This window comes from Terrapene carolina, unplaced genomic scaffold (assembly GCF_002925995.2).
Source record: "Terrapene carolina triunguis isolate 2854851 unplaced genomic scaffold, T_m_triunguis-2.0 Scaffold629, whole genome shotgun sequence".
NCBI classification, from domain to species: domain Eukaryota; kingdom Metazoa; phylum Chordata; order Testudines; family Emydidae; genus Terrapene; species Terrapene triunguis.
Genome location: NW_020664980.1, coordinates 7,661,557 through 7,688,684, shown reverse-complemented (window position 1 = coordinate 7,688,684; position 27,128 = coordinate 7,661,557). Strand labels below are relative to the sequence as shown.

Genomic DNA, 27,128 nt, shown 5'->3' with positions numbered 1-27,128 from the left:
TCCTGCCAGGCAAGGTCCGCCCCGCTCCCGCCCCCAGCTGTCACTCAGCCCCGCTGCAGCCGCCGCAGAGCCCGGCGAGCAAGGTAAGCGCGTGGGCCGAGCCGCCTCCCGGCCCCCGGGCAGGCCGCTGGTCCCGCGGCCGGGCTGCAGAGGGAACCGGGCGGAGGCTGGCGAGGGAGGCGGCGGCGGCCGCCGTTGCAGCCTGCAGGGGAAGGCAGGGCCCGGTGCCATCGGTCGCGCAATAGGCATTGGAGAGCCAGGCCCTTGGCTGCCTGCCCCCGCGGCAAGGCGCGGGCGGAGGGGCTCCCTGGAGTGGAGCCTGACCCATGCCCCAGCTGCCGGGGGCCCCCAGTCACCTTCGGGGGTGGCGCATTCATGCGGCACTAAGCATGGGGAGTGGGCACCTATTTTAGGCAGCGCCATCGGTTTGCCAGCCGGGCCCCGGAGGCCTGCCCGCCGCCAGCCGGCTCCGAGTCAGACAGGGAGGGGTTTGCAGGATGGTAGCTGCAGCTTCCTCCTCCACCCCGTACCGCCAGGAGAGGTAGGCTGTAGGTGACCTTCTCTCTGGCCCTGGGGAGGGGAAGGCATGCTCAGCACTGTGATTTACCTCGATGCATTATCATTGGACAGGGCCCAACAAGAAAATGTGAGTCTGCTTCCTGGCGAAGAACTAGACTTGAGCTGGTTACATCTCAGCGCAGGGCTGTGCTAGCTGATGCCATAGATACATTATTTTCACAGCCAGGATGATAGGAATATAAATATAGGGCCTACAAATTGTAACTTCTGCATTAGCAAGATTTTACTGTTGTTCATTCTCTGTACTGCGTTTATAACTGTTCTTGACGGGATTTTGGGCTCTAATACTTCCAGTATCCTTCCCCCCACCCCCGCACTCTGATTGTCCTTAATGCCTTTTCATGCCTATTTTTTGAGGCTTGACAGTAATAAAAAATAATGCTTGCTGTTGATCCATCAGGCTGTTAAAACGGCAGGATCATGAAATGTGAACTGCTTCAATTGGTCTCAGGAATGATATGAGGAAATTCCATAGCAGCTAAGATTTGCATGTTTTAAAATGTATGTGGAGGCAAAATAAGAATATTTTTTCTAACAGTTTAAATATACAACTATAGACACTTTTTCTGAAACAATGTCTAGATTATAACCTTTGATATCAGATGGCTTTTGATCCTTTAAACCATGACTTGCGCTATGGTTGATATAAATGTGAGCAATAACGTGACAGAGTGTTGGTTATACTAGGATACTTCCATGCAGTGGACAAAATTCTGTCATTAACGCTCTGTGCAATCCCATTGACTTTGATGGAGTTGTAGTACTAGGTGCTAATCAATCTGAGAGTTGGCTTGAAGGTAATTGTCCTTCAACCCTTGAAGTGTGTTCATGTTTCTGAATGGCCGCTTCTTGAGGTGTGTGCTTCCTTTCATAATTTTTCATTTCCAGATAAAGCAAAGGTCACTGGCTATGTCTCCACCTATATGGCTGTCTTGTATGATAGCATGACTCAGCACAGAATCTTTGATTGCCAGTAATTTACCTTATTTTAACCAGCCCATTATCTTCCTTATTCTTGTGGAAAGTGTGAATAAATTATGGGGCTTAGTGGAGTTCCAGAAGTTAGGAACATTCAGCATGAGATCTTAAAAAAACCACACACAAACTCCAACCCCCAAAATAATTGTAATTTAAAAAAAAAAAGTTTATTTATATTTTAATTGCATTTTAATACTGGAGCAGTGGGCCAGTTTGAGAATGCTAGGGACTGAATTCCTTTATCCTCAGAAAAGGCTCAGCCTTGTGCAGCAGCCACAAACGTTTCCCCACCCTGTCCTGTCACAGCTGTGACCTGGAAGAACTATATCTGGTGGTATGAAGTAGCTCTATCTCCATGTCCTTTCTGTCTTTGGCCATTAGTTAAAATAAAATTGGAGTAGAATGGGTCCATGCTGTTGAGTTAGTCAGGCTATTTCGAAAGAGCAGTGATTGTGATACCAACGAAAACTGTTCTGATTCTGTGTTGCATTCCAGATTGGCTTTTGAGGATCAGAAATGAAAATTCTGTCATTCCCTGGTATGAATTGTGTCATAATCTCTTTGAAGAAGGACTTTCACAGTGTGAAAACTCTTTTTAAAATACAACACCTGCTCCAACTTTACACAACAAGTGATTTATTTGGTCCATCATTTTCTGTCCTCCTATTTCTTCCCCCACATCCAGCCTCAACTTTTGTCTGATTGAGCAGTAGAGTCTGAATTGGGTATGGCAACATGAGTGATGTCCCCAAGTCAGTATTGTGACTTCCCTGCAGGATGGTGTCAGCAGAATCTAAGCAGCGAGATTGCAAAGCCCAAACATACATATTTTGAGAACATGGCAGATGAAAAACATAGAAGGAGAAAATTGATTTAAGATTAAATATAGTAAATGCTTTTCTACAGTGTGAAAGGAACTAGCAAACAAAAATACCCTGGAGGACCAAATATTGCCCTCAATTTTAACTGGTCAGGCCCATTGATTTGAGGGTGCACTGATGTAATAGAGCAGGGGTTCCCAAACTTGGTTCTCAGTTTGTTCAGGCTAAGCCCCTGGCGTGCCGCGAGATGCTTTGTTTACCTGAGTGTCCACAAGTACAGTCGCTCGCAGCTCCCAGTGGCGGTGGTTCCTGGCCAAAGGGAGCTACGGGAAGCGGCGCGGGCCGGGCCACTGCTTCCTGCAGCTCCCATTGGCCAGGAACGGTGAACTGTGGCCACTGGGACCTGCGAGTGGCTATACTTGCGGCCGCTGAGATAAACAAAGCGTCTCGCGGCACGCCAGGGGCTTAGCCTGAACAAGCCGCCAACCAAGTTTGGGAACCCCTGTAATAGAGGATATAATACAGCCCAGAATGTTTAGGAAGTGCTCTGTCCCCATGCCTACTGTCTGTTCCCATCCTTGCTGCCAATGATCACATTATTGCTCACTGCTTCCTAAACATGTATTTGCATGAACAGTTGTTAATGTATGGTTCGGGATTTTATTTTTAAAGAATAGGATCCTTGGGACTTGTTCGGCTTTCACAGCCTTTTTAACTTTATTGGTCACAGCGGGGAGGGCAGAATTGTATCCTGTGTGTGTTTTATTTAATTAGTATCTTAAACTTTGCAAATAATAAAAAAACTGTCTTAATTAAAGTTGTATTTACACCCATGAACTCAGATCACTCCCCTCTCTTTCTTTAATTCCCTAAACACAAAGATCATTGAACTGTTCTTGTAAATATGTGCTAAGGGGTTTTTAAAAATGCGTATTGTTTGATTAATTAAAGGAGTCACTAGAGTATGTTAAATACATCAGTATTTAAGAACTAAACAATTACTTATTTGGATGATAATGTAACTAGTTTGAGAGGGTTTAAAATGCGCAATATTTGCTCAATAAACTAAGACTAGGGCACTTATGCTGCACACAGTTCCATGAACTCAATGTGGGACTGAGGGTCAAGTCCCTGCTCTGCCACAGACTTCCTGTGTGACCTTCGGCAAGTCACCTAAACTCTGTGCCTCTGTTCCCTATCTGTTAAATGTACCTCCCTACCTCACAAGTGTATTGTGGGGATATTGCTCAGATACTATGGTAATGGGTGCCATATAAGTAAGTACCTTAGATAGTTTGACACTGCAAGGGCTTAGTGGTCTGCCTGTGTGGAACAGCTTGCAGGCTTTGGACTTATATTTGAGTCCTTATGGTATATTGATTTAAGTGGACTTACAAGTTGGGGCAAAATTTGGACTTTGGTTTCCTGTTGATCCATAGTTCAGAGTATTTATAAATATGTGCACCTAGGCCCAGGTCCTGCAAAGCCTAACACATGTGCTTTAGGATGACTTGTGTTTAAAGTTAAGCATGTGCATAAATCTTTGCCCTGATCCAAAGCTGATTGCAATCATGACTTGAATGGGCTTTGTATTAGGCTCTTAAACTTCTTTTAAAACAAAGCCTGGGCAGGCTTAGTTATTTTTTCAACTGTGAGTAGTTTTTTGAGACACTGAAATCTGGTTTGTTTTCGTTATTTTTAGGACCATCGTTTTTGTAATTCTGTAATACAAATCCACCATCCCTCATGCTTTTTTAAAATTATTTTTAATTTGTAAATTAAATCTCTTGGCCAAAGAATCCAGAGCATTGTTTCAAGTTGTAACTTTCTAGCAACTATTTTTAAAAATGAATCAAATTTCTTAGGTTTAAGGGATGACTCCTTGATTTGCCTTCCCTCTTATGCAGGGAGATTGTCGTTTGTCTCATAATTTGTGATCGTATGTCATTGTGGTTTGTACAAATAGTTCAGTGGAACATATCGTTGGCTTATATCATGGCACAAAGTCTGCCTTTAAGATGCTCTAAAGGAACCCCGCGGTGGAAATGGTAAACTGAAATCCTTTCAAATTCAATAGGGATCACCATTTTCAAGAATTGTTGCATATGTTCAAGTTTATAAGTGAAAATTAGCCTGAACTGAGGTCTAAATCACGACATCCTTACTCATAGACTCCCAATAACTTTGGTCCTGCCTGGGTTTTTTCCTTCTTATTTTAAATTTGTGGTATATTTTCCACCATAGAAATATTAATAAAACTAAAGGAAAAGCCAATAGTCCATGCAGGGAAAGTTCCAGTATCATAGAAGAGGCATGTTGGCTGATGGATAGAGCGCTGGACTGGGATCAGGAGATCTGGGTTCTTTTCCCAGAACTGCCACTGGCCTGCTGGGTGTTCTTTGGTAAATCACTTTGCCTCTCTGTGCCTCAGTTTCCCCATCTGTGTGAAAACGGGGATAATGATACTGGCCTCCTTTGTAAAGCACTTAGTTCTCTTCACCAGTAGATCTCAATGTAATAGCTAGGTAGTATCATCATCATCATTATTAATTATATCGTTTCAGCCTTGCTGTGGGAAGGGAGGCTGCTAGCAAACAGATGTATTTAAAATTACTGGGTAAAAAAAATAAATGACACTTTGTATGACACTCAGGTAAATAAATGGTTGTTTGCATGTAGTTGGGTAACTGCTGACACAGGACCCCAAAATTGTGTTATACAATGGAAACTTGCCAACCTCACAATATTTGGAAACATTTAGAGCTAGATTTGGCCCAGGTGGAACTCTGTTGACTTCAGTAGAGTTTTCTTAACTAGGGCTGAATTTGGCCCCTGTTGTCTACAATAAGTAGAAGCTGCTGCACACTCTAAAGGAAGCTTCCCATTTTTTCTCTTTACAATTCTGAATTTAGTGCTTACTTAGTAGCTCTACTGTGAGTCAAGCAATCTGTTCAAAGTTTCCCCATGTAGCTCTGTCAGTGCCTCAATGACTTCCAGTATTTCCTACTATTTGTCTTGGCCTCCTATGAACAGGGATTGAGTCATGTGGTAGTTTTATGATCTATATACACAGCAGGGCGGGGATAAGACCAGCGTATTCAGTTTCACTTATGACCTAGTCTGAGTTCACCTTCTGGAATTTCAGAAGTGAAAGACAAAGACATGCGCTTGGTATAGGGTGACCAGACAGCAAACTTGAAAAATTGGGACAAGGGGAGAGGGGTAATAGGAGCCTATATGAGAAAAAGACCCAAAAATCGGGACTGTCCTTATAAAATCGGGACATCTGGTCACCCTAGCTCGGTATGTCCTTAGTCCCTGGCCCTTTATTCTGGTTAAGCATGCTGCAGTCTTATATGATGTGATGGATTTGTTTTTCTCCTGTAATACAGTAGGCCTCTGTTGACAAGCTGATGTGAACAGAAATAATTATTTTTTCTTTGTCACTGACAACAATAAGGTTAACTACCAACTTGTACACAGAACAGTTTTTCACCCATTTTAGACACCTCTTTCTATGTTACTTAAATGATCTGCCTTACAAATAGATTTACAATGGACATGGATTTAGCATTATTATATTATTTCTTAATTATAGTGATTGCATAAGAGGAGACTAAGCATCTGCCACTGCCCTAGAACCACAGACAACTGCTGCATTGGATCAGCATGTCACAGCTGATTCATCACACAGGCATGACTGACTCTCCCTGCTGATAGCTTGCTGGGGATAATATCTTAGAACTGAATCCCGGGGCCTGCCTCCATTCTGTTACATTTGCGTAAGAGTAACTGCATTGCCGTTAGTGGCGTTACACAAGTGTAAGTGAGAGCAGAGTTTGGGACTGTGGAATTTTATACAGGAGAATTATTAAAAATATATAAATAAAACAATATTGGCACACAGTCTTGGTGAAAACAAGTTAGTGTAAAATTTTGATTTTAGGAAAATCAACTGAATCAATGTGATCATAAGTGTGTATTGGAAATGCATATGATCTCTAAAATGCTCCTTGTACTGAGAGCAATTAGGGCTTCTATAGAATGACAGCAGATGAGTTGCCCTTCACAGCAATACTTACCTGCTTTTCAAATGTAAGAATTTTTAATACTGTGATTTGATGCTGCTTGGTGTTTTGGAATTACCCCTCACTTAAGTCTAGTGAGATTTGGCTGCTATGACTGGAAAGTGGCATTGTCTAAACTGTAAGTGGTCCTGATTCTGAATCCTCTCAATATGTCCAGGATTCTGGAGTTGCTGGGCCTACCTTGACTCTATTTTCTGTGAAGTGATCTGTGCACTGAGGGCCATAGTTGTGCTATGTTTTTTAAATTGATGGTCTGCGGAGCAGAGGAACTTTTTTTTAAAAGTACTGTAGAAGCATCAACAGATTTGTAGGCTGTCGTCGTCCTCTTTCTCCCCCCCCCCCCCCCCCCCCGAATCACATCTGATCAACTTTTAAAAATGGTTTCCACTGTAGGGAGTGGAATTAAATCCTGGCTTTCATGCTGGCACAAAAAAAGCTCAAAATTCAGCCCTAATGTTGTAAGCAGCTTCAAATCTTTTGGAATATGGCCTGAACTTTTTATTAACCATTTAGCTGCTTGATGGCAGCCTATCGTTCCTCAGATACTTTGTGATGCATCCGACAAATAAATTGCAAGCGTTTTCTGATGTGTGTTGTTGTAGCTGTGTTGGTCCCAGGATATTAGAGAGAGAAGGTGGGTGAGGTAATATCTTTGATTGGACCAACTTTTGTTGGTGGGAGAACTTGAAAGTTTGTCTTTCTCACCAACAGAAGTTGGTCCAATAAATGCTATTACCTTACCCACTTTGTCTCTCTAAGGGTCTTTTGATACATCCAGATACAATGTAGTCTGGGTAACTGAATCTGGATCTTAATATGTCTGTTATGCTCCCTTATATACTACTTTATGTGCATTCTGAGAAGACAGTTCAATTTGATTTAGCTACCACGTCTGTTTTGTACACTTTAGGAAAGGGATTCTTCACTTATGTAAAAGCAAGATCCTATCTTGGCAGGCAACAACTTGTTGAAGTGAATGCTTGAGGCTTTAAGTGGCTGTTTAAAAGTGCCTGCCAGGTATTAATGGGTGGCGAAGTTCATGTGGAAACAAATTGCATCCAAGTCTGAAGCAAAAAAAGGAGTAGAAGCAGCACCCTCTTGTGTGCATGTGATTGGTGTCCTTTTGTTTCGGTATGGCTTTAGGTCTTACATTAAGGCATTGTTTTCTGGCATTGCACAGCTCTTGTGGTATTGAGTCAGGATTGGTTATTCCTGGTAGAAAATTCCCTCTATCACATTTGCACTCTCCTTTCCTGGAATTATGTCATTAATGTCACAAAACCAAGAAGGATCTTAGGAATATGAAATCCCACTGCAACGTCTGGTATTGATAGGCAGGGAGAAATCATCAATTTTGTGGTTTTTAAATTGTAATGTGTGAGGAATAGTGAACTTCTGTATGAGGGAAGAAGGTCTGTAAAACTTCAGGTCTGATGACTTTGATTGTCCCTTTCAAAAAACGAAACAAAACATGTTAGGGTCACAGCTTCATATCTTGGTGTTTAAAAAAAAAAAGGGGGGGGGCAGTTTTTTCTTTCCCCCTGGCATGGCATATCCTACAAACCTGTGTGGGGAGTGAGGGGAAACGTGATGAATCCTTCCTTCTTGCTGGCAGGTATTGAACCTGCAGGGGGCAAGTTCTGCTGAGCGCATACAACCTGAAGAGCTGTTTGAAAATCTGGGCCAAAGCTTGTGGTTCGCAGGATAGCCATGCCAAACAAAGCATCTCACACAATCACCTCTCCCAGACTCCATTCTCCCTCATCTGGTCAGGCCACGCCTCAGAGTTTGCATGGTGCTCGGATTTTGTATCTAGTTAGTATGGAGGGGTAGCCAATGGCTGCCTGTTTGGGTGCATTGTATATAGCCACTCTACCCTCTATGCCAGTGGTTCCCAAACTTTAACCACCTGTGAACCCCTTTCACTAAAATGTCAAGTCTCGTGAACCCCCTCCTAAAAATGAATATTTCTGGGGAGTTTCTCCTTTACCTGAGTATAAATTTATAAAAGCAGTGATCTTGGAAATATAAAATTTGTTTTTATGACATGCTTATTACACACTATTTATTATTAATTACTATTTATCATTACAGTATTTTTATTACATTTATGAAAAGGGCAACACTCTTCCAAGATCTCACTTTCATAGCTTGTATCACTTTGAATAAGCCTGTTATAAGACAAGGCTCCTATGTTTCATCAAGGAGTATCAGACGTGAAACAGCATGAAGGGATTTAAGAAGCCAACTCAAAGAGTTCTTCCTACACAAGCATTTAGGTCTTGAGCAGTCCAGGCAAACAACACACGTTACAACAAAGCTTAAACTTGTTCTTCATAATAATTTTAAAAACAAGATTAGCTACCTATTTAATTTTGAAAACAGCAAAAAATATCCACCTCCCTTTCCATGTCTTATAAGGAGGCTTGAAGTTTAAATCTCCTCAGTGTGATAGATATGCTCGCTTTGATCTGCTTAGCTCTTGGAAGTCCAGGGGCTCCGGGCTGCTGGTCCCGTGCTGCCCGGGGTCCCTAAGAACAGCTCTGTCCGCCATTAAGGAATTTTTTCCCAAGAACCCCCTGTAACATTTCGTGAACCCCCAGGGGTTCACGAACCCCAGTTTGGGAACCACTGCTCTATGCAATCCCCTCAATTCCAGTTCTGCACAGTGAATTCAGTTTTTCTCCCCACTGGGCAACAGAAAGGAACGGAGGGATCCGTGTCTAAGGAGGTTTAAAAATCTGATCCAGTAGTAGCAGTGGTACCCAAGTAAAAGAAAGTTTAGGGTGAAGAATAGCCACTCATCGATTTTGCTGGCATAAATTGTATCCTGTTGGACTGTGTAACAGAGGAGCTTACCTTACTCTGTGCTTGGAATCAGATCCTCGGAGTTAGAGGGATTTTGGTGCAATTGACTATAGAGGTTAGTCCATGTTAGGCATGTTCTGAATTAAACCTGGATTGCTCACAGTCCCGATTGATTGTGATACTCACCTTGATTAATGGAAGTAACGAACATAAAGAGAAACTTTAATGAGAACAAAAACCAGGAAGTAAATCATGCAGTTGTTCTTGTAAAAGCATCAGCATTTAACTGCCTTCAACAGCACAGAAAGTTTCTTCACATTTTACTATCCTTTTTGTATTTGTTTTGCAGACTGTTTCTGATTCAACATGGCATATATGCCTCAGTGACTAATACTGACCAATAAAGAAAATGTCAATATTGCTGCAGATACTTTATCCAGCTCTATAGCTAATTGAGAGCTGATGGTTGGAAAAAGGAGAGTGGCCGTACTGTGGGAGTTTTGCTTAAATTATCAGCTAGAATCTAAATATTGTAATCTCTGTTGTTGTTTTTGCAGAAAATGGCTGTTCCACCTGCTTACGCTGATCTAGGAAAATCTGCCAGAGATGTTTTCACCAAGGGCTATGGTAAATAATACCAGGAGGAACTCATATATATAATTTTTTTTTTTTTTTTTTTACGGAATAACGAACTCCTGAAGCTGTTTTCCTAAGATTTTACTTTCTTCCTTACTAGAAATTTCAGTACATTCTATTAGACCCCCATTACCTGGTTTCTGCTACTCTGGTCTCTGTAGGTTATTAATGGAGAACCAGTAGTCCCAGGAACTGGTCGACCAGTAGACCTGTTGCAAAACCTAATAACCAGCTGAAACCGTGAGAACCGATTTAAAAATCTCGGCTGAAATTTCCACCCAGTCTTAATCAGATTTGTTTTGAGCCGTTGACAGCTTGACTGCTAATTTGAGTGCCTTCTGTGATGAAGACATTTGAAGTTATTTTGCAGATGATAATATTTGGGTTCAGGCTGAATTCCAGGGTATTGGAGGAACTGCATTGCACAAGCTGAGATTTAGAGTGCTGTCTGTCCGGGCTGGTAAAGACCAGAGGGGAGCTACTTGTTCTCCTGTGGTTGAAGATCATCAATGTCTCCCTTAGCGCGCTCTCTGTTTTGAAGGAAACTGGTGTATAGTACCTTTTTATGGGCCAGATTACAATCCTCTTACTCATATCGAACATTACCTTACTCTAAGCATGGTATCACTGAAGTCAATAGGGTTACTTGTGGAGCAAGGTACTCCTGGGTAGTACCAGTAGTAGAAGTATTCCAGTCTAGCATTGTGTAAATAGCACCACTGAAATCACTAGGACTAGTGTAGGAAGGTGCTATCTAATATGAATATAAATGGCAAAATCTGTCCTGGCAAACAAGTAATAGGAGCAGCTGTCAACTCTTGTATAAATCCTATTTTCTTAGATTGTTCAAAGGAGATGGAGCTGGGCGCTGTAAGAGATAACAGAGAAATGCTGTTTCTGTATGTTGCTGTTTCAAACTAATATGTAAAATTCTTGTGGTTTTTTTTTTTGTGTGCCATTTTTTAGGATTTGGATTAATAAAACTTGATTTGAAGACAAAATCTGAAAATGGACTGGTGAGTTTGGAAAGAGAAAACATTAGTATCTATCAACTATATGTTTATTATGTCCCCATTTCTAAAAGTGGAAAAATATGAATTTCACACCTTTTACACGCTGGATTATATTATAATGTGGCTATACTATGTTTTGCGCTCATCTTTCAGTAATGAGGTATGTATGACATAGTACCACAAATGAACACATCTACTATGCATCACTTGTATAAAATACTAGTTATACCTTGCATTTTATGAGAGCAGTTAAATTACAAAATGACTTAAACTTGAAATTTTAGCAAGTAGGAAAAAAATTATCATTTCCACTCTGATTGCAATTTTTAAAAATTCCTCCCTCTTAGCAGGTGCAGTTTTGGTGAATAGACTTATATATGGCATAATATTTGCAAGAGAACATTGTACTATGCAACGCATAGGGTGACCAGATGTCCTGATTTTATAGGGACAGTCCCGATATTTGGGGCTTTTTTTTATATGGGCTTCTATTACCCCACCCCTCCACCCCCGTCCCGATTTTTCACACTTGCTATCTGGTCACCCTAACAACGCACCATCTTTCTATAAGAGAATTCTGGAGAAAGGGCTCTAGAAGAGATCCTGGCAATTACAAGCCGGTGAACCTCGTTTCAATGCCAGGCAAATTGGTAGAAACTATAGAGAAGAACAGAATTGTCAGACACACAGAGAAACATGATTTGTTGGGGAAGAATCAGCATGGCTTTTGTAAAGAGAAATCATGCCTCACCAATCTATTAAAATTCTTTGAGGGAGTCCGCAAGCATGTGGACAAGGGTGATCCAGTGGATATAGTGTCGTGGATTTTCAGAAAGACTTTGACAATGTCCCTTACCAAAGGCTCCTAAGGGAACTAAGTAGCCATGGGTAGGTGGGAATGGTAAAGTTTGCAGATGATACAAAATTATTCAAGATAGTTAAGTCCAAAGCATACTGCACGGAGTTACATAGGATTTCTCACAAAACTGTGAGACTGGGCAACAAAATGGTAGATGCCATTCAATGTTGATAAGTGCAAAGTACAGTACAACCTTGCTATAACGAACATGTCCGGATCCACACCATTTGTTCGTTATAGCCAGGGGTTCATTATAGACCGTGAAAGAGCTCTGCCACGTATGGGAGCCTCCACTGGCACTGCTGCAGCCGCTGGAACCCCAGTTGCGGGTTTGGCGGGGGAAGTTTTTGCTTTATTATGTCCCAGGCAGGTTCTGGGGCGGCTGAAGAAGTGGTATGTGCTATTCAGCTTCCTGGGTTCATCAGTAATGTCCCTGGACTCCAGAGAGATTACTGAGGTACCCAGGAAGTTGAGTAGCAAATACTGCCTCCTCAGCTGCCCCGGAACCTGCATGGGGCATATCAAAAGCGTCTTAGTGAGAGCTTTTCCCCGCAGCAGCTTGGGGTCTGGGGAGGGGACGTGCAGCTGTGGCTGGCCCAGGGCTCCTCTGAGCAGGTGTGTGTGTGGTGGTACCTCCTGGCAGGAGGGATGGGGGCTCGGGGCTTTGATTGGCTTGGGGCTTCTCCGTGTGGGATGGTCTTGGGGCTCCGGCCAAGGGGGGGCTTGGGGCTCTGGCCGAGGTTGAGGGGTGGGGACACTTGGGCCTCTGGCCAGCCTGGGGCTCATCAAGCCCAGGGGTGGGATGTTTAGGGCTCCTCCAGGTGTGTGTGGTGGGTGTCTCGAGGCTCCAGCTGTGGGGGGGGTGAGGCGGGAGGAAGCGGCGGAGCAGGGGGCTAGCCTTCCTGACACCCTGCAGTAGGGTTCAAAAAGGCTAACAGTATGTTATGGACTATTAGGAAAGGGATAGAAAGTAAGACAGAAAATACCATAATACCACTATGTAAATCCATTTTATGTCCACCCCTTGAATATTGTGTCCAATTCTGGTTGCCCCATCTTACAGAGGATATAGTGGAACTGGAAAAGGTTCAGAAAAGGGCAACAAAGATGATTGAGGGTATAGAATAGCTTCCATGTGAGGAAATGATTAGGGCTGTTCAGCTTAGAAAAGAGACAACTAAGGGAGGGGATATGAAAGAGGTCTATAAAATCATGAATGGTGTGGAAAAAGTAAACAGAGAAGTGTTATTTACCCTTTCACACAATACAAAAACCAGGAGTTGCCTGATGAAATTAATCAGCAGAGGGTTAATACAAACAAGAGAGAGTACTTTTTCAGACAATGCACAGTTAATCTGTGGAACTCATTGCCATGGGATGTTGGGATGTCCAAAAGTATAACTGGGTTCATAAAAGAACTGGGTAAGTTCATGGAGTCCATCAACTGCTATTAGCCAAGATGGCCAGGGACGCAACCCCATACTCAGGGTGACTCTAAACCTCTGACTACCAGAAGTTAGGTCTGGAAGACCGATGGACCACTCTATAATTGCCCTGCTCTGTGCGTTCCCCCTGAAGTTCTGGTATGGGCCACTATTGCAGACAGGATACTGGGCAAGATTGGACCATGGTCTGACCCAGCATGGCAGCTCTTCTGTTCTTACGTAAACTGCATCGTGATGTGTAATCTGTAGAGAGTATGAGTGTGTGTGATGGACTTCAATAAAAACGGGAGCCAGAAGACAGAGTAATAGTGCTTCCTAAACCCCTCTGGAATTTTATTCATCTTTCTTTCTCACACCCCAGGATCGCATCCATGCTCCCAGCACTAATTGAAATTTCCATGACTTTTTTTGATTGATCTGATGATTTGCCACTTCATCTTCCCCCGCCCCACCAAAAAAGAATAACGTTTTGTGAAAATGTTCATGAATTTCCCCCCCTAAGATTAGACTAGCTCTGTTCACACCCCTCCAGCTTTATCTCACACTCCCTCCTTCCTAGTACCTCCGCTAAGGGACGTCCCAGGGAGTACCCCTTTTCCCAGTCCCTCCTTTAAAAAAATGCAGTTTTCCCTATTACTTAAGGGTCCCTGGGAGTGCTCTATGTTCCTACTGTCTGTGCATTTTTTAGGCCAGGCCCCCTGCCCACTTGATGATGAGGGGATTGTCTTTCCCTCTCTACCCAGCCGAATAGGATGAGTAGAAACTGCATGAACTTCAGCTTGCAAAGGCTGCTGGTTCGACTGTGTTTTTTTTCCCTGCAGACTTTGTTGGCTCTTAGTAAAGTGCTCAGGATTGAGCCACTGCTCTCTGGGAACCTATGTCTGAATGCCGTTTGGCAGCATTGTCAGTCACTTGTTTTAAAATAAAGTGTGTACACAGTTGGCTACTGCTGTGATTTGCAACATCTCTTCCTCACTGTCAGAACTTTTGAAATGTGATTCCCCCCCCCCCCCCCCCAAAATGTCTGAAGAATTTTTCTCATTTGGCTTATGCTTCAAAATAATCATTAATTGTTGTTTGATTGCTTAATTGAGCTGATTGAAATACCTGAGGAAAGATGTAGTTGAAGACTTGAGAGAGTAATTATTTTATTTCACAGGCTTTATTTTGCATAGTAACACTTGAAATAGTGTCTTATTTTGTGTTATGTCAGCAGAGAAAATTATTCACACACGCATCACCAGTGCATTCCTTAAATGTGAAGCATTCTTATTTTGCAGTTTTGTCAGGGCAAGTGTGTGCTTATATTAATGACAAGGAAACAAATATAGAAAAAGCATTTGAGAAAGCACTGTGATGCTGAATACTCCCCCAAATTACTGTAATTAGTACATTCTGCATCTTTATTTATTTATTTTGCTTTACTTTAGGAATTTACAAGCTCAGGTTCAGCAAACTCAGAGACAAGCAAAGTTACTGGCAGTTTGGAAACAAAATACAAATGGGGAGAATATGGCTTGACGTTCACGGAGAAGTGGAACACCGACAACACATTAGGCACAGAGATTACTCTTGAAGATCAGGTAACTCTTAGCTCACAAGTCACAGTTTACCAATTCACTTATCACAGTCTCCTTTTTAATTATAAATGCAACTGGTGAATTTCTTTTCTGTTCAGCTTGCACATGGACTGAAGCTGACCTTTGACTCCTCGTTCTCTCCTAACACTGGGTAAGAAGTGACGACAAAAAGGGATATTTTGCTTGTTTTTATTTCCTGAACACTGGTTTATTCTTTAACTCCCTGTAAACTGAAGAATAAGAACAGATAGCAGGTATGCCCCGAGCAATCAAATCATGTCACATCTTACTAAACCTTGGAATTGAAAATTCCTTTTTTGACATAATTTATAAGTAGCAAAGGATTAAGTACAATAATTTGAAAATTATAGTCAAAACTGGTGTCCAGTGAAACAGTTTTGTTTTGGTCATTGTGACTTAATGCAGTTCATATCTTAAAATGTACACTTGGCTACCACACCCGAAACAAATCAGCTGAAGTGCGGAGATTAATGAGCACTGCAAGCTATTTAGCTGACTGCTCCAATAACTCAGTTCAGTAATTGGGTTCTTTTTTCAAGCTGGATGTAAAGCCTAAATTCTTGCAGGCTGTAACCATGTTTGGGATTGGATGAATGTTTTGGTTGGTGTGATTGGACAGTGACATATTAAATGGGCCAGGAGGATTAGGCAGCTGTAAGACTAGATGCTGGTTGATTTTCCCCTCCACCCCCATTGATTTCCTTCCCACACACAAACAAATGTTGTGATGATTGAGAATATCATGCTGATTTGCCTCTGAAAGTAGCACATGGCACTGCAAGTGACCAGGCAGTAATCACAGTGACCATTTCACCCCAAGTTGCAGACCTCATATTCTAATTTCAAATTGCTTGCTATCTCATGTGCAGATAGTATATTCAGTTTTAGTTTTAAAGCATAAAACGTAGGGCTGTCGATTAATCGCAGTTAACTCACGCGATTAACTAAAAAAAATTAATCGTCATTAAAAAACGAATTGCAATTAATCATACTGTTAAACAATAGAATACCAATTGAAATTTATTATATTTTTGGATGTTTTTCTACATTTTCAAATATGTTGATTTCAATTACAAAACAGAATACAAAGTGTATAGTGCTCACTTTACATTATTATTATTTTTATTACAAATATTTGCACTGTATAAATGATAAAGAAATAGTATTTTTCAGTTCACCTCATATAGGTACTGTAGTGCAATCTCTTTCATGAAAGTGCAGCTTACAAATATAGATTTTTGTTTTGTTTTGTTACATAACTGTATTTTTCGTTTTTTAGTGTAATGTAAAACTTCAGAGCCGACAAGTCCACTCAGTTCTACTTCTAGTTTAGCCAATCACTAAGACAAATACGTTTGTTTACATTTACGGGCCATAATGCTGCCTGCTTCTTATTTACAGTGTCACCTGAAAGTGAGAACAGCCGTTCGCATGGCACTTTTGTAGCCGTCATTGCAAGGTATTTTAGTACCAGATAAGCTAAAACCTTTGTATGCTCTTTCATGCTTCGGCCACCATTCCAGAGGACATGCTTCTATGCTGCTGACGCTCGTTAAAAAAAGAATGTGTTAATTAAATTTGTGACTGAACTCCTTGGGGGAGAACTGTATGTCCCTTGCTCTGTTTTACCCACATTCTGCCATATATTTCATGTTATAGCAGTCTCAGATGATGACCCAGCATATGCTGTTCGTTTTAAGAACACTTTCACTGCAGATCTGACAAAACTCAAAGAAGTTACCAATGTGAGATTTCTAAAGGTAGCTTCAGCACTTGACCCCAGGTTTAAGAATCTGAAGTGCCTTCCAAAATTTGAGAGGGATGAGGTGTAGAGATGTTTTCAGAAGTCTTAAAAGAGCAACACTCGATGCGGAAACTACAGAACTGAACCATCAAAAAAGAAAATCAACCTTCTGCTGGTGGCATCTGATTCAGATGATGAAAATGAATATCTATCGGTCTGCACTGCTTTGGATCGCTATTGAGCAGATTCCATCATCTGCACGGACGCATGTCCTCTGGAAGGGTGGTTGAAGTATGAAGGGATATATGAATCTTTAGTGCATCTGGCACGTAAATATCTTGCGATGCCGGCTACAACAGTGCCATGCAAACACCTGTTGTCACTTTCAGGTGACGTATATAAGAAGCGGGGAACAAGATGTAGGACTGAGTGGACTTGTAGGTTCTAAAGTTTTACAATGATTTATTTTTTGAGTGAGTTATATTTTTGTACATAATTCTACATTTGTAAGCTCAACTTTCATGTTAGAGAGATTGCACTATATTATTTGTATTAGGTGAATTGAAAAATAAGATTTCTTTGTTTTTTTACTGTGCAAATATTTGTAATAAAAATAATATAAAGTGAGCACTGTACGCTTTGTATTCTGTATGGTAATTGAAATCCATATATTTGAAAACGTAGAAAACATCCAAAAACATTTAAATAAATGATATTCTATTCTTTAATAGAGCGATTAATCGCGATTAATTTTTTTAATCGCTTGACAGCCCTAATAATAATCTGAAGTTTTGTTGAAAATGAATTATTACATCATTGGATTTTAAAAATAATCACATATGAATGGGAAATTATAGCTGAGCTGTTATCTCATAACAGCTCCCCAGATATTATACCATCTGCCTTATAATTGAAATGGGGATTCCTCAGTGGAGGGCCATTAAAAATTATCTGAATAAACTGGGCCAGAATCAGGTGTGACTCCATTGAATTCAGTAGACTCCATTGACACATCTTTTGCTTTCCCTTCCTTCCTGGATGAACCTATTAACCATGAATGGGAATTTCAGACGTGCTCAGTGTTGGCCTGTGCCATTGCAGTCATTTGTGAGTTTTACTACTATTGACTTCAGTGAAAGCAGAGGTAGGCCAATGCTGAGTGCTGCTGACAGTCTTTTTGACGTCCACCTCCTACACTGCTGCAGAAGAGATGACGTCAGGAGAGAACATCAGCTGAGCAATGCAAAGTTTAGAAGCTCCTGAGAGTAAAAGGAAGGGTGCAATCACTGTAAAAGTGTAATACAGGCAAGTCTGAAACCATTAAAGTGAAAGACTTTTTTCCCCCCAGCTGAAATAGAGCATTACTTTGAAATTTCAATTAGATTGAACCATATGTTTGGAACGACTCTGGGAAGTGACCAAGTAAAGTGGCAGAAGAAACTTTTTGATACAATTTTCCCAAAATGTAATGTTGTTGATGGAATGAACTTATAAGTTCAAAGGAAAGAAAAGATCTTAAAAATGACAGTCAAAAATTCTGGAGTGAGAGTCCACCAGGTAATGAGAATCTGCTCCCTTAATGTAAATAAACCTAAGGAAGTGTAAGAGAAATATTATGCATTGGACAAGACTAGCAAGGAGCAAGTGATTCCAGGCAGCAGGTCTGTCTATAAGTGTATTTCCATATTGAAAGATACAAGGACAGTATAAGGGGGCTCAGCGCACTTTTTGGCGTTCTATTCTAATGTGCTAGGTCCTGGTACTAGTCTTTAAAACCCTTAACTGATTAGGGCCTAGCTGAGAGAATGTCTCTCCCTCTGTCACCCACTGAGTTAAGAGAGCACAAGATGAAACTTTCCAGGGGCAGTGTTGCTCTTGGAAGAGAACCCACTAAAGAACTACTTGCCACAGAAGATCTAATGAGCTTGAGCCTGTTTTCAGATCGCGATGCAAGACCCACCCTGTCTGTGCAAGCCTCCTTCAGTAATGGGTGTGGAAGAATGACACAGCATAATTTCTTTTAAATGCAAAGAAAGAAAAGCTAAGTAACCGTGACTAAATCAAGGAGTGATGGAGAAGAGGTGCTTTGTGGACTACGATTATGCATTCTTCAGTTTGCATTTGGTGCTTAATGCATTTAGCACATGATGTCGGCACTAGAAATGCATAGTTGGATGCATAGCTGCCACAAGACCCAAATTCCTCCAACTTCTTCAGAGTTTTACTTAATCCATAGAAAAACTAGACTTATTTGCTACACAGATGGCTCCGTGGGGTGAAGGCTCCGCAAAGCAGCAGTAAGTTGAAGTGTTAATAGTCACTGTGAAAGAAGGGTGGTAGAGCATTTGTTTCTAAAGACTGGCTCAAAAATTTCTGCTACTCCTAGTTGATGGAAAAGGAGATGTTTCTGTGAGTAATATTGGGGCAAGACTGGAAAATACTCTTTCAGTTGCCAGCAGCTCCTTATTGCAATGCTCTGCTGACTTCTCCTGAGAGATTACTAATGGAACAGCTACACTTTCCCCCCTCCCTCCAATTTTCATGTTTAATGGAAATGTTCAAATTAAAAATGTTTGCAGTGGCTGTACAATAATGGGAATAGCTATGAGGTGGGAGGAGACAGGGAGTTTGATTACTTGAACTTCTGAAAATTTGTATCTTTATATCTTGTATTATTTTTGGAGACCAAAATGCTATTGATGTAAATATCTGATAATCAAGGCAGAGGGATACGTGGTAGCTGCCAAGGCCATTAGCCACAAATGATCATTAGTCATTAGAAGTGTCCTTTTCTTACTGTTATGTGGATTGTGGATAATGCATCGTTGCTAATAGAAATTGAACAGGATGGCAAGTAGGGCATTGGTTATTTTTAATGAGTGATAGCTTAATTAAGTAGGTACAGAGTATTTCAAGAGAATGAATGCCCTAAATTAATACTTGTATACAGAAAGACTAGATGTGTGACAGGAAAAGCCCTTCCTCCTTGGGTTGCATGAAAGGAAACCCATTATACTGAATTGAAGTGTTTGTTAGGCAACCAGTAGTCTGCATATGTCACTTGATTAACAAACTTTTTACTTCCTGTTTTTCTCAGAAATTTTCCAGTCTTAGGTAGTCAGGCGATATCAATGAAACAGTCTTTTAACATTATATTCAATTAAAAATTGTCTAATGCAAAATAATCCTCTTCCTCATCTATACCAAGTTACAAAGCAATTAGGTAGGATCATATATAAATCAGTCTTTAATTGCAAAGAATTAATATGGGATGAAAAACTTTTGATATTTAATAATCAAATCATAATATGATTGTAAGGGAACCTCCAAATGCACTATTTAGTCAAGCTGTAATCTTGTAGAAATTGATCTTGGAAAGTGAACACACTGTCAAATGGGATTATAACTGCTGTTAATGCCATTGAGTTGAATAATATTTCTGGGAAGAGAAAGGCAGGGAAAAGGTAACACTTTCTGCCTTAGGACCTGATTCAGGAAGGTACTGAAGCACCTGTGTACCATTGAGCACATGAGTAGTCCAGTTAAAGGCTACTTAAAGTTTAGGGACAAGATTCAGTATTTTGCTGAATTGGGGCTGTAGTTAGTAAGATATGGTGGAGCTGTCTGTTACTGTGTGGTTAACAATGGATTTTTCTTGACACAGTTCCCACCTATTTAGAACCCAGAACAGGACTTGAGTTGATTTACAGCAGTCTGCATATGAAACTTGACTAAGCAACCTTTCTGCTTCATGTTTTCCCAGAAGTTTCCAGTTTTAGGCATTTAGGAGCTGTCAGTGGAACAAGCTTTTAAAATTATATTCAAATAAAAACTGCAAAGTCATCTTCTCTCTCACCTACACCAGTTTACAAAGCAATTAGGTAGGATCCTAGATAACGCAGTCTTTAATTGCAAAAAAATTCAGTACATACTAGGTTTGTTTCATGCTTTTTGTATTGCAACTTTCATATATTGTAATTTAGTTTCAAGATCTGCATGTGAGGCTCAGTATTCTAAACGTTTTTTTATTTTATTTTATTGCTTCATGTGCACATAATTTATTTGCAGTTATGTACACAACGTGAAACAAATTTAAAGGATAGATCTCTGGGTATGTGTACTTTGTCTTCAGGCATCGTTACGTTTTGTTAAAAGTAACAATGGATTGATAAAGTCACTACGTATGAATGATTTTTGTCATAAAACTTTGTTGCCACCCCATCTCTACCCTTTTCTTCTCTCCCCCCACCCTTCCTTCAGGAAAAAAAATGCTAAAATTAAGACAGGATATAAACGGGAACACATCAACCTTGGCTGTGACATGGATTTTGATATTGCTGGACCTTCAATACGTGGAGCCTTTGTGTTCGGCTATGAGGGTTGGTTGTCAGGTTACCAAATGACTTTTGAGACGACTAAATCCAGAGTAACCCAGAGCAACTTTGCTGTTGGTTATAAGACTGATGAATTCCAGCTTCACACTAATGTGTAAGTACCAGCAAATGAGCATTAATGTATATTGCTCCCTGGTTTAGTAACGAAGGGGAGAGTTTGTCAAAATTAATAAGAGGGAGAATGACGGAGTTGGCATGGACTCTTCACTTACTGAGAAGGCTCAGTAGGAGCCTCCAGAAATTGGAGAGAGATCTGCTTAAAGACTTCAGATGCTGTTTTGCACTGGCCCTTTGTTTGATGTATGTGGGTGAGGGCATGGGAGACGGAGGGAACCTTTAGCACTCATTCAATTTTGGAGGGAATAAGAACAGATTGTGAGCGATTGATTGGCTTGGCATTCAACTGTACAACTTTGTAACAGATTTTTATTGGAAAAATAAAAGAAGCAAACGTATTCAATTACACACACTTTCTTCATGCAGGAGAAAATAAAAGCTACTACTCCATTTATGCAAGGTAAATTGGAATAGATACTAATGGTTTGGCCCAAGAGAGAAAACAATGTACAAGAACAGAAACAGAAGGAAATGAAACACAAGAGCAAGGGAGTTTAATCAAACTTCATATAGCCTTAACCCTGGGATGTTTCAGAATTGGAATTCCTAATAATCCATCTACACAAGCACTTGTCATTTCTGCACAAATGGAAAAAAGAGGACAAAATTTAATTAAAATCTTCAGTTCTGTCCTCACCCTTTTCTGATAACAATCATTTTGTATGTAGCAGGGCTATTGCAAGCCATTCCCATTTGGAACTTGAACAACTGTTCTGCCTTCTAGGAGCTGCTTATTCAAACTCTGCTTCTGTTCAGTTTTCCCGTGGTTCTGCAAGATATGATTTAGGAAGCTCAAATTGCCTTAAAGAACAGTTGAATCCATGTAGTCCAGAAGGAATGACTGGCAAATCGCAAATGCATGAGTAGAGAACTCGGATCCGAAGTGTATGCATTGGTCCCTACAGATTATCAAAAGTTATGAGCTATCCCATCAAACACTTACAATGGCTTTCAACTACAGTAGTCTGTACTAGTCCAAAACATTGTGTTTGGGGCCATTACTATAAAATACAGATTTTTTTTTTTTTTTTTTTTTAAGGAAGGCAACAGCTGGAAGGAATTTCTAAACAATACCTCAGACTCCACTGCCCTTTCTTGGCCCCCTGGAAATGTATTTCTTAGTTAGCAATTACTCACCAGAGGATTTTTATTTTGCATTTGGTATTATCAATCTATAATACACAAAAAATACTATATGTAATATTTGCAAGGCAAAAATGTTAACTCCTGGTACTAGTGGGTTAATAGGTCCTTTGACATGATTTCAGGTCTGAAGAAGCCTTGGACCCCATGGTAAGTTGATGGCACTTTGTTTTATGTAGGGGGTTTTAAAATTGTATTTTTAAGAAATTTAAACAAAAATCCACACCAGAATAAAACCAAGGGCCTGACGTAATCCACAACATCCAGGAAATTGATTTATAGCTGGAACTCCATTCCTAGAACGCCATATTCTGTGTGGATATTTCAGTATTTTCAAAATGGTGATATAAAATAACATACTTATATATTAATTATGGTGTTAAGACAGAATTTCCACCTTAAATATGACTTCCCTAGCTTTTGTGAGTACAGCTCAGACTCCTGCTGTTGCAGATCCAGATAGAGCTGTGTAGGAAGCTTGCACAAAGTCTGCTTGTATATCCAATTCTAATCAGTGCTTTTTAATTCCTCCCTTTCCTGTGTGACAAATATAGTCAGTGATGAGTTGACTGTACATGAGCTTCAGTTGTATATGAAGTATTTTAGTGCTTGCCTGGAACAATAGTTCTGACAATTTAAAAGGCTGATGCTATTCCTTAAATTTGCAAAATAGGCATTCATATTTTCCATAAATGCTGCATCGGATTTATACAGGTTGTAAGGACTCCAAGTCCATCTATCTTTTTCATCCCAGAATGCCTTATTTACTTTAAGAAAATGGATTACTGCAGTTGATTTTTAAGTCCCTGATCAGAAATGATCAGAGATCTCTTATTTGCAAAGGAGTTCAGGTGGTTCATAAACTCCTATGTGCTACCTGTTCTGGGCAATATATTTTTACCCTCTTTCAGCAGAATGAGCTATACTGAAAATGCAAAAGCCAGACACAGTTTTTACCATAAGCTGTGTCAATAAAAATTATTTGCTATTTTAAAAACTCCACTCTTGCCAAGCGGGTTCAGAAATTTGGTAAATGAAATTTGGAGCCTTTTTACCTCTTATGTAGCTAATTTAAGCCAGGCTAGTATTAATTGAAAGTTCTTACCATCTAGTAGCTCAATGAAATGAAAATAAGTTTTTAATATAGAAGTGTCTACAATACAAAACTGCTACTACTGCAGATAGCACTAATTCGCATTCGCAGGATGGAGGGCAAGGATTGCATGGACTTGGAAACTGAACTGTCATTTTACCTTTAGAGATGGTACTTCCATGTCTGTGCAAAGGCATGTTGATGAGGCAGCAGGAGGAAATGACGCTGCCAGTGTTATACCTGTTCGGTGGATAAACAGGAGGGTCAGTCAGCAGGACTGTCATTGTAGCCACTTCCATGAGCACTAAAAAAGGTGTGTTAGGGAAACAGGTTTCTTAGATGTATAGATAAAAACAAGCCTGATGGATCCAGTTTGCTGAAAAGATTTCAACCACTGAGGAGGGGAAATTGGAAACCATCAGTTATGAGCCCATTTCTGTTTTTCTCCTGGCTTCTCTTTTGGTCATGGATGGGTTTATTGAAATATGATAAGCAATTCATGAAATTCAGTGTTGCATGACTTCTCAAAATCAATCAGGCCAATTGTTTCCATTCTATATAATTGCTACAGAGTTATTAAATGAGTTATTAATGAAGCTTTTACTTACATGGATCCTGATGAAGAACCTAAAGTTTCCTGTGCAATTTAAAATTAATCTGCTCATTACAGGAATGATGGCACAGAATTTGGAGGCTCCATTTATCAGAAGGTGAATGATAAATTGGAAACTGCTGTCAATCTCGCTTGGACAGCTGGAAATAGCAACACTCGCTTTGGAATAGCAGCCAAATATCAGATTGACCCTGATGCATCTTTCTCTGTGAGTACTGTACAGGTGCCGTTATAAGCAATGGAAAACAGATTCTTATAATGGAAATTGAGTAACCTCAACTATAAGTGTTATTACCTGCACTGCCTGTAATAATAGAAAGCTCTAAACTTTTGTAATGTTTGTTTTGGATTTAGTGGGTCAAATACATCCTTGATGTAATTCCATGGGATGAATTTGACCCATTCTCTGTATTTTGCCTGCTGTCCATCAGTCACAGTCTGAGATCACTATTACGTATACTTTCTGAAAAGTAGCACAGAGTGCTGTCTTACCAGTAGACTGGCATATAAGAATTGACCTAGGTGAAGTGGAAGAGAGTATTCTCTGGTATTCATGACTCATTACAATAGTTATTAAGTTGGTTAACAAAAACATTTTTGTATATTGGAAGTATTTAGTGGAGTTGCATAGATGTAAGTAGTGGCAAAATTTGGTTCATATTCTGTTCATGATTTGGAATCTGAAATAGTTTAAACTTTTAAACAAAGCCACTGACCTTTTAAACAGCAAAGACTTTGAAGAAATATACCAGATTATTCAAATGACTGTGGGTTTTTTTGTTTTTTCAGGCTAAAGTGAACAACTCCAGTCTGATTGGTTTAGGATACACTCAAACTTTGAAGCCAGGTAAGTGTAGACAGAAGGAATTCAGAATTTGAGAAAGATACATTTTAGTCTTTAAGCAGCAAAGAGCTTTTCATGTAGAAAAGTGATTTGGTTTTATAACATTGTTGTCCTACTTGCCAACTCAAGAAATGACCCTTTTAGGGCTGGATTTTTTTCAAAAGTTTTTGACATTCAATGAGGAGCAGATTTGCCAGAAGCATGCAGCACCTCAAATGACCGGTTAGACACACAAACAGGCCTTTTGTACATGTAAAATCCTGATTTAGCAAGTGCATTCATAGTCACTGGAAGCTCTCCTATTGTAAGCCTCTCTTCTGATTCAAAGCATGACACGCTTGAGTTCCACTGGCCCAGAGAGGAGAACTTCAGTGCTGCTGATCACAGAATTATTGAAGCACAATGATGTTGCTGTCAGAATACCAGATTGATACAAATTTTTATAACTTTTGCATTTTGCACTATTCATCCATAGACCTAAATGTGCTTTAGGAAGTTGGGTAGACATAATAGTCTTGATTCTGTCATTCACACTCACATTAAGTAATACCTTTCTCCGCCATTAGTCCCACTGAAATCAATAGAATGACTCAGGTCTTGTCTACACTGCGATGTTGTCGCCAAAACTTTTGTCTTTCACGAGTACTTAAAAAAGCTCCCCTCCCCGCGAAAGACAAAAGTTTTGCCGACACAAGCGGCAGTGTGAACGCGGCTTTATCGGCAGGAGCACTCTCCTGCCAGCAAAGCTTATGCCGCTCGCGGGGCTGGAAGTATTTTATTGGCGAAAGTGCCGACAAAATACTGATAGAGAGCGTTCACACACACTGACTTTTAGCTGTGTCAACACAGCCTTGTCGCTAAAAGCTGCGTAGCCCTCAGAGTAATGTACCACCCAGATGAGTAAACATAGCAGAATTTAGCCCTATGTTGTTGTACATTATTATTTCTTTTGATAGAAATGCATCCACTGCTTTAGGCATTCTACAAGTTATTTTAAAAGAACAATCTTTACACGAATAGTCAACCCCATACAACCAAATTAAATTACCATAACGGGCCAATAATTCAAAGAAGCAAAATATACGCACACCATATTTTATGTGGTACCTCTTTTCCAGGTTTTACCTTCTCCCTCTTTGTTCTTTTACGCAGGTATCAAACTTACATTGTCGGCTTTGTTGGATGGCAAGAATGTCAATGCGGGTGGACACAAACTTGGTCTAGGATTGGAATTTGAAGCATAAAAAGGGATTGTACAATCACTAATTTGAAAATACTTTACAGCATAGCTACCTTCAGAATTTAGTGAACCTTTCAATGTTTTATGTCTGGGGTGCAAGTATTGTTACGTATCAGTCATGTTAAACCTGGTTAAAGACAGCTAAGCTTTAAAGTGTTGTTCTTTGAGAAGAAAACATTTTAAAAAAACCTAATTCCAGGCTTGTTGCCCATCACAGCTGCTAATTACAACTTCACAAGGGATATGATGAAGGTACTGATTACCTGTTCCAGAGTAATGGCTATATAAGGACAGAAAAGTGTGATATAGAAACTGTGACTGAGAATTGCAATCCACCATAGTGAACTCTTAATTCATGAAGCATAGATTTTGGATATTAACTTATCAGAGTTTCAGTCCATGATGGAGTGTGCAAAACTATCAGGAAAAAAAGGATATTTTTAGACAGATATTCCATTAACTGTTTGTCTTATTTAGTTATCTGATACCTAGAGCTTCAGAGTGCTTTAGATTGTTCACCTTGTATAATTTTGGTATGGAGAAGGTTTGATGTGACTCAGTCAATAATACTTGTTTTGTGTTGTGGTTCCTTTCCCTTGCACTAAATATGGAAAAGCTTGTAAGACAGAGCCATAAGCAGGCAAGAGTCTTTGTAACTCATCACATAGTGGCATCACTCTGAATTTAAAATGGACTTTTGTTTTATTACCACTTTTTTTAGCAATTTAATGGGAACATTTTTAGTCTTCCATTTTGTGTGGAACTAGACCCCAAAATGCTGTACTTGACACTACTTAAAATGAAATAAACAAAAAACCCAACTTGAATAAAATATTGAAACTTCACCTTTTACTTTGTCTTTATATTAATTCCTCTTGCTTTGTACAAAATGGTCCTGCATCATCTTATTTTATTGCTGTTATTTTTTTCTAACTTGTATCTTTGTACGTGATGAATAAATTTGGGAGACTTAAAAATTTAGAATAACTCATTCAGAAAATATAATTGTAATTCAATCTTTTCCATAAGACAGCAAATATTTAAGAATTTAGTACACCTCTATCCCGATATAACACGAATTCGGATATAACGCGGTAAAGCCGTGCTCTCGG

The 27,128-nt window shown here is 40.0% G+C and overlaps 1 protein-coding gene across 1 annotated transcript; it reads left to right on the top strand.

Annotated features, from left to right (window-relative positions):
- VDAC1 (voltage dependent anion channel 1) lies at positions 1-26,861 on the top strand. Its single transcript, XM_024195207.1, has 9 exons — positions 1-83; positions 9,832-9,901; positions 10,877-10,926; positions 14,658-14,810; positions 14,906-14,958; positions 20,833-21,060; positions 23,990-24,140; positions 24,722-24,779; positions 25,929-26,861. Exons 2-9 carry the CDS (start codon positions 9,835-9,837, stop codon positions 26,018-26,020), a joined length of 852 nt encoding a protein of 283 aa, XP_024050975.1. The 5' UTR covers positions 1-83; positions 9,832-9,834; the 3' UTR covers positions 26,021-26,861.
- Positions 26,862-27,128: the final 267 nt, after the last annotated feature.

What these genes read in the sequence shown, in the direction of transcription:
- VDAC1 (XM_024195207.1), top strand. Translation starts at nt 9,835, where the DNA reads ATGGCTGTTCCACCTGCTTACGCTGATCTAGGAAAATCTGCCAGAGAT. An exon ending in ACCCTGATGCATCTTTCTCT is followed by an intron (nt 24,141 to 24,721) that starts GTGAGTACTGTA and finishes TTGTTTTTTCAG; the next exon opens with GCTAAAGTGAACAACTCCAG. An exon ending in CACTCAAACTTTGAAGCCAG is followed by an intron (nt 24,780 to 25,928) that starts GTAAGTGTAGAC and finishes TCTTTTACGCAG; the next exon opens with GTATCAAACTTACATTGTCG.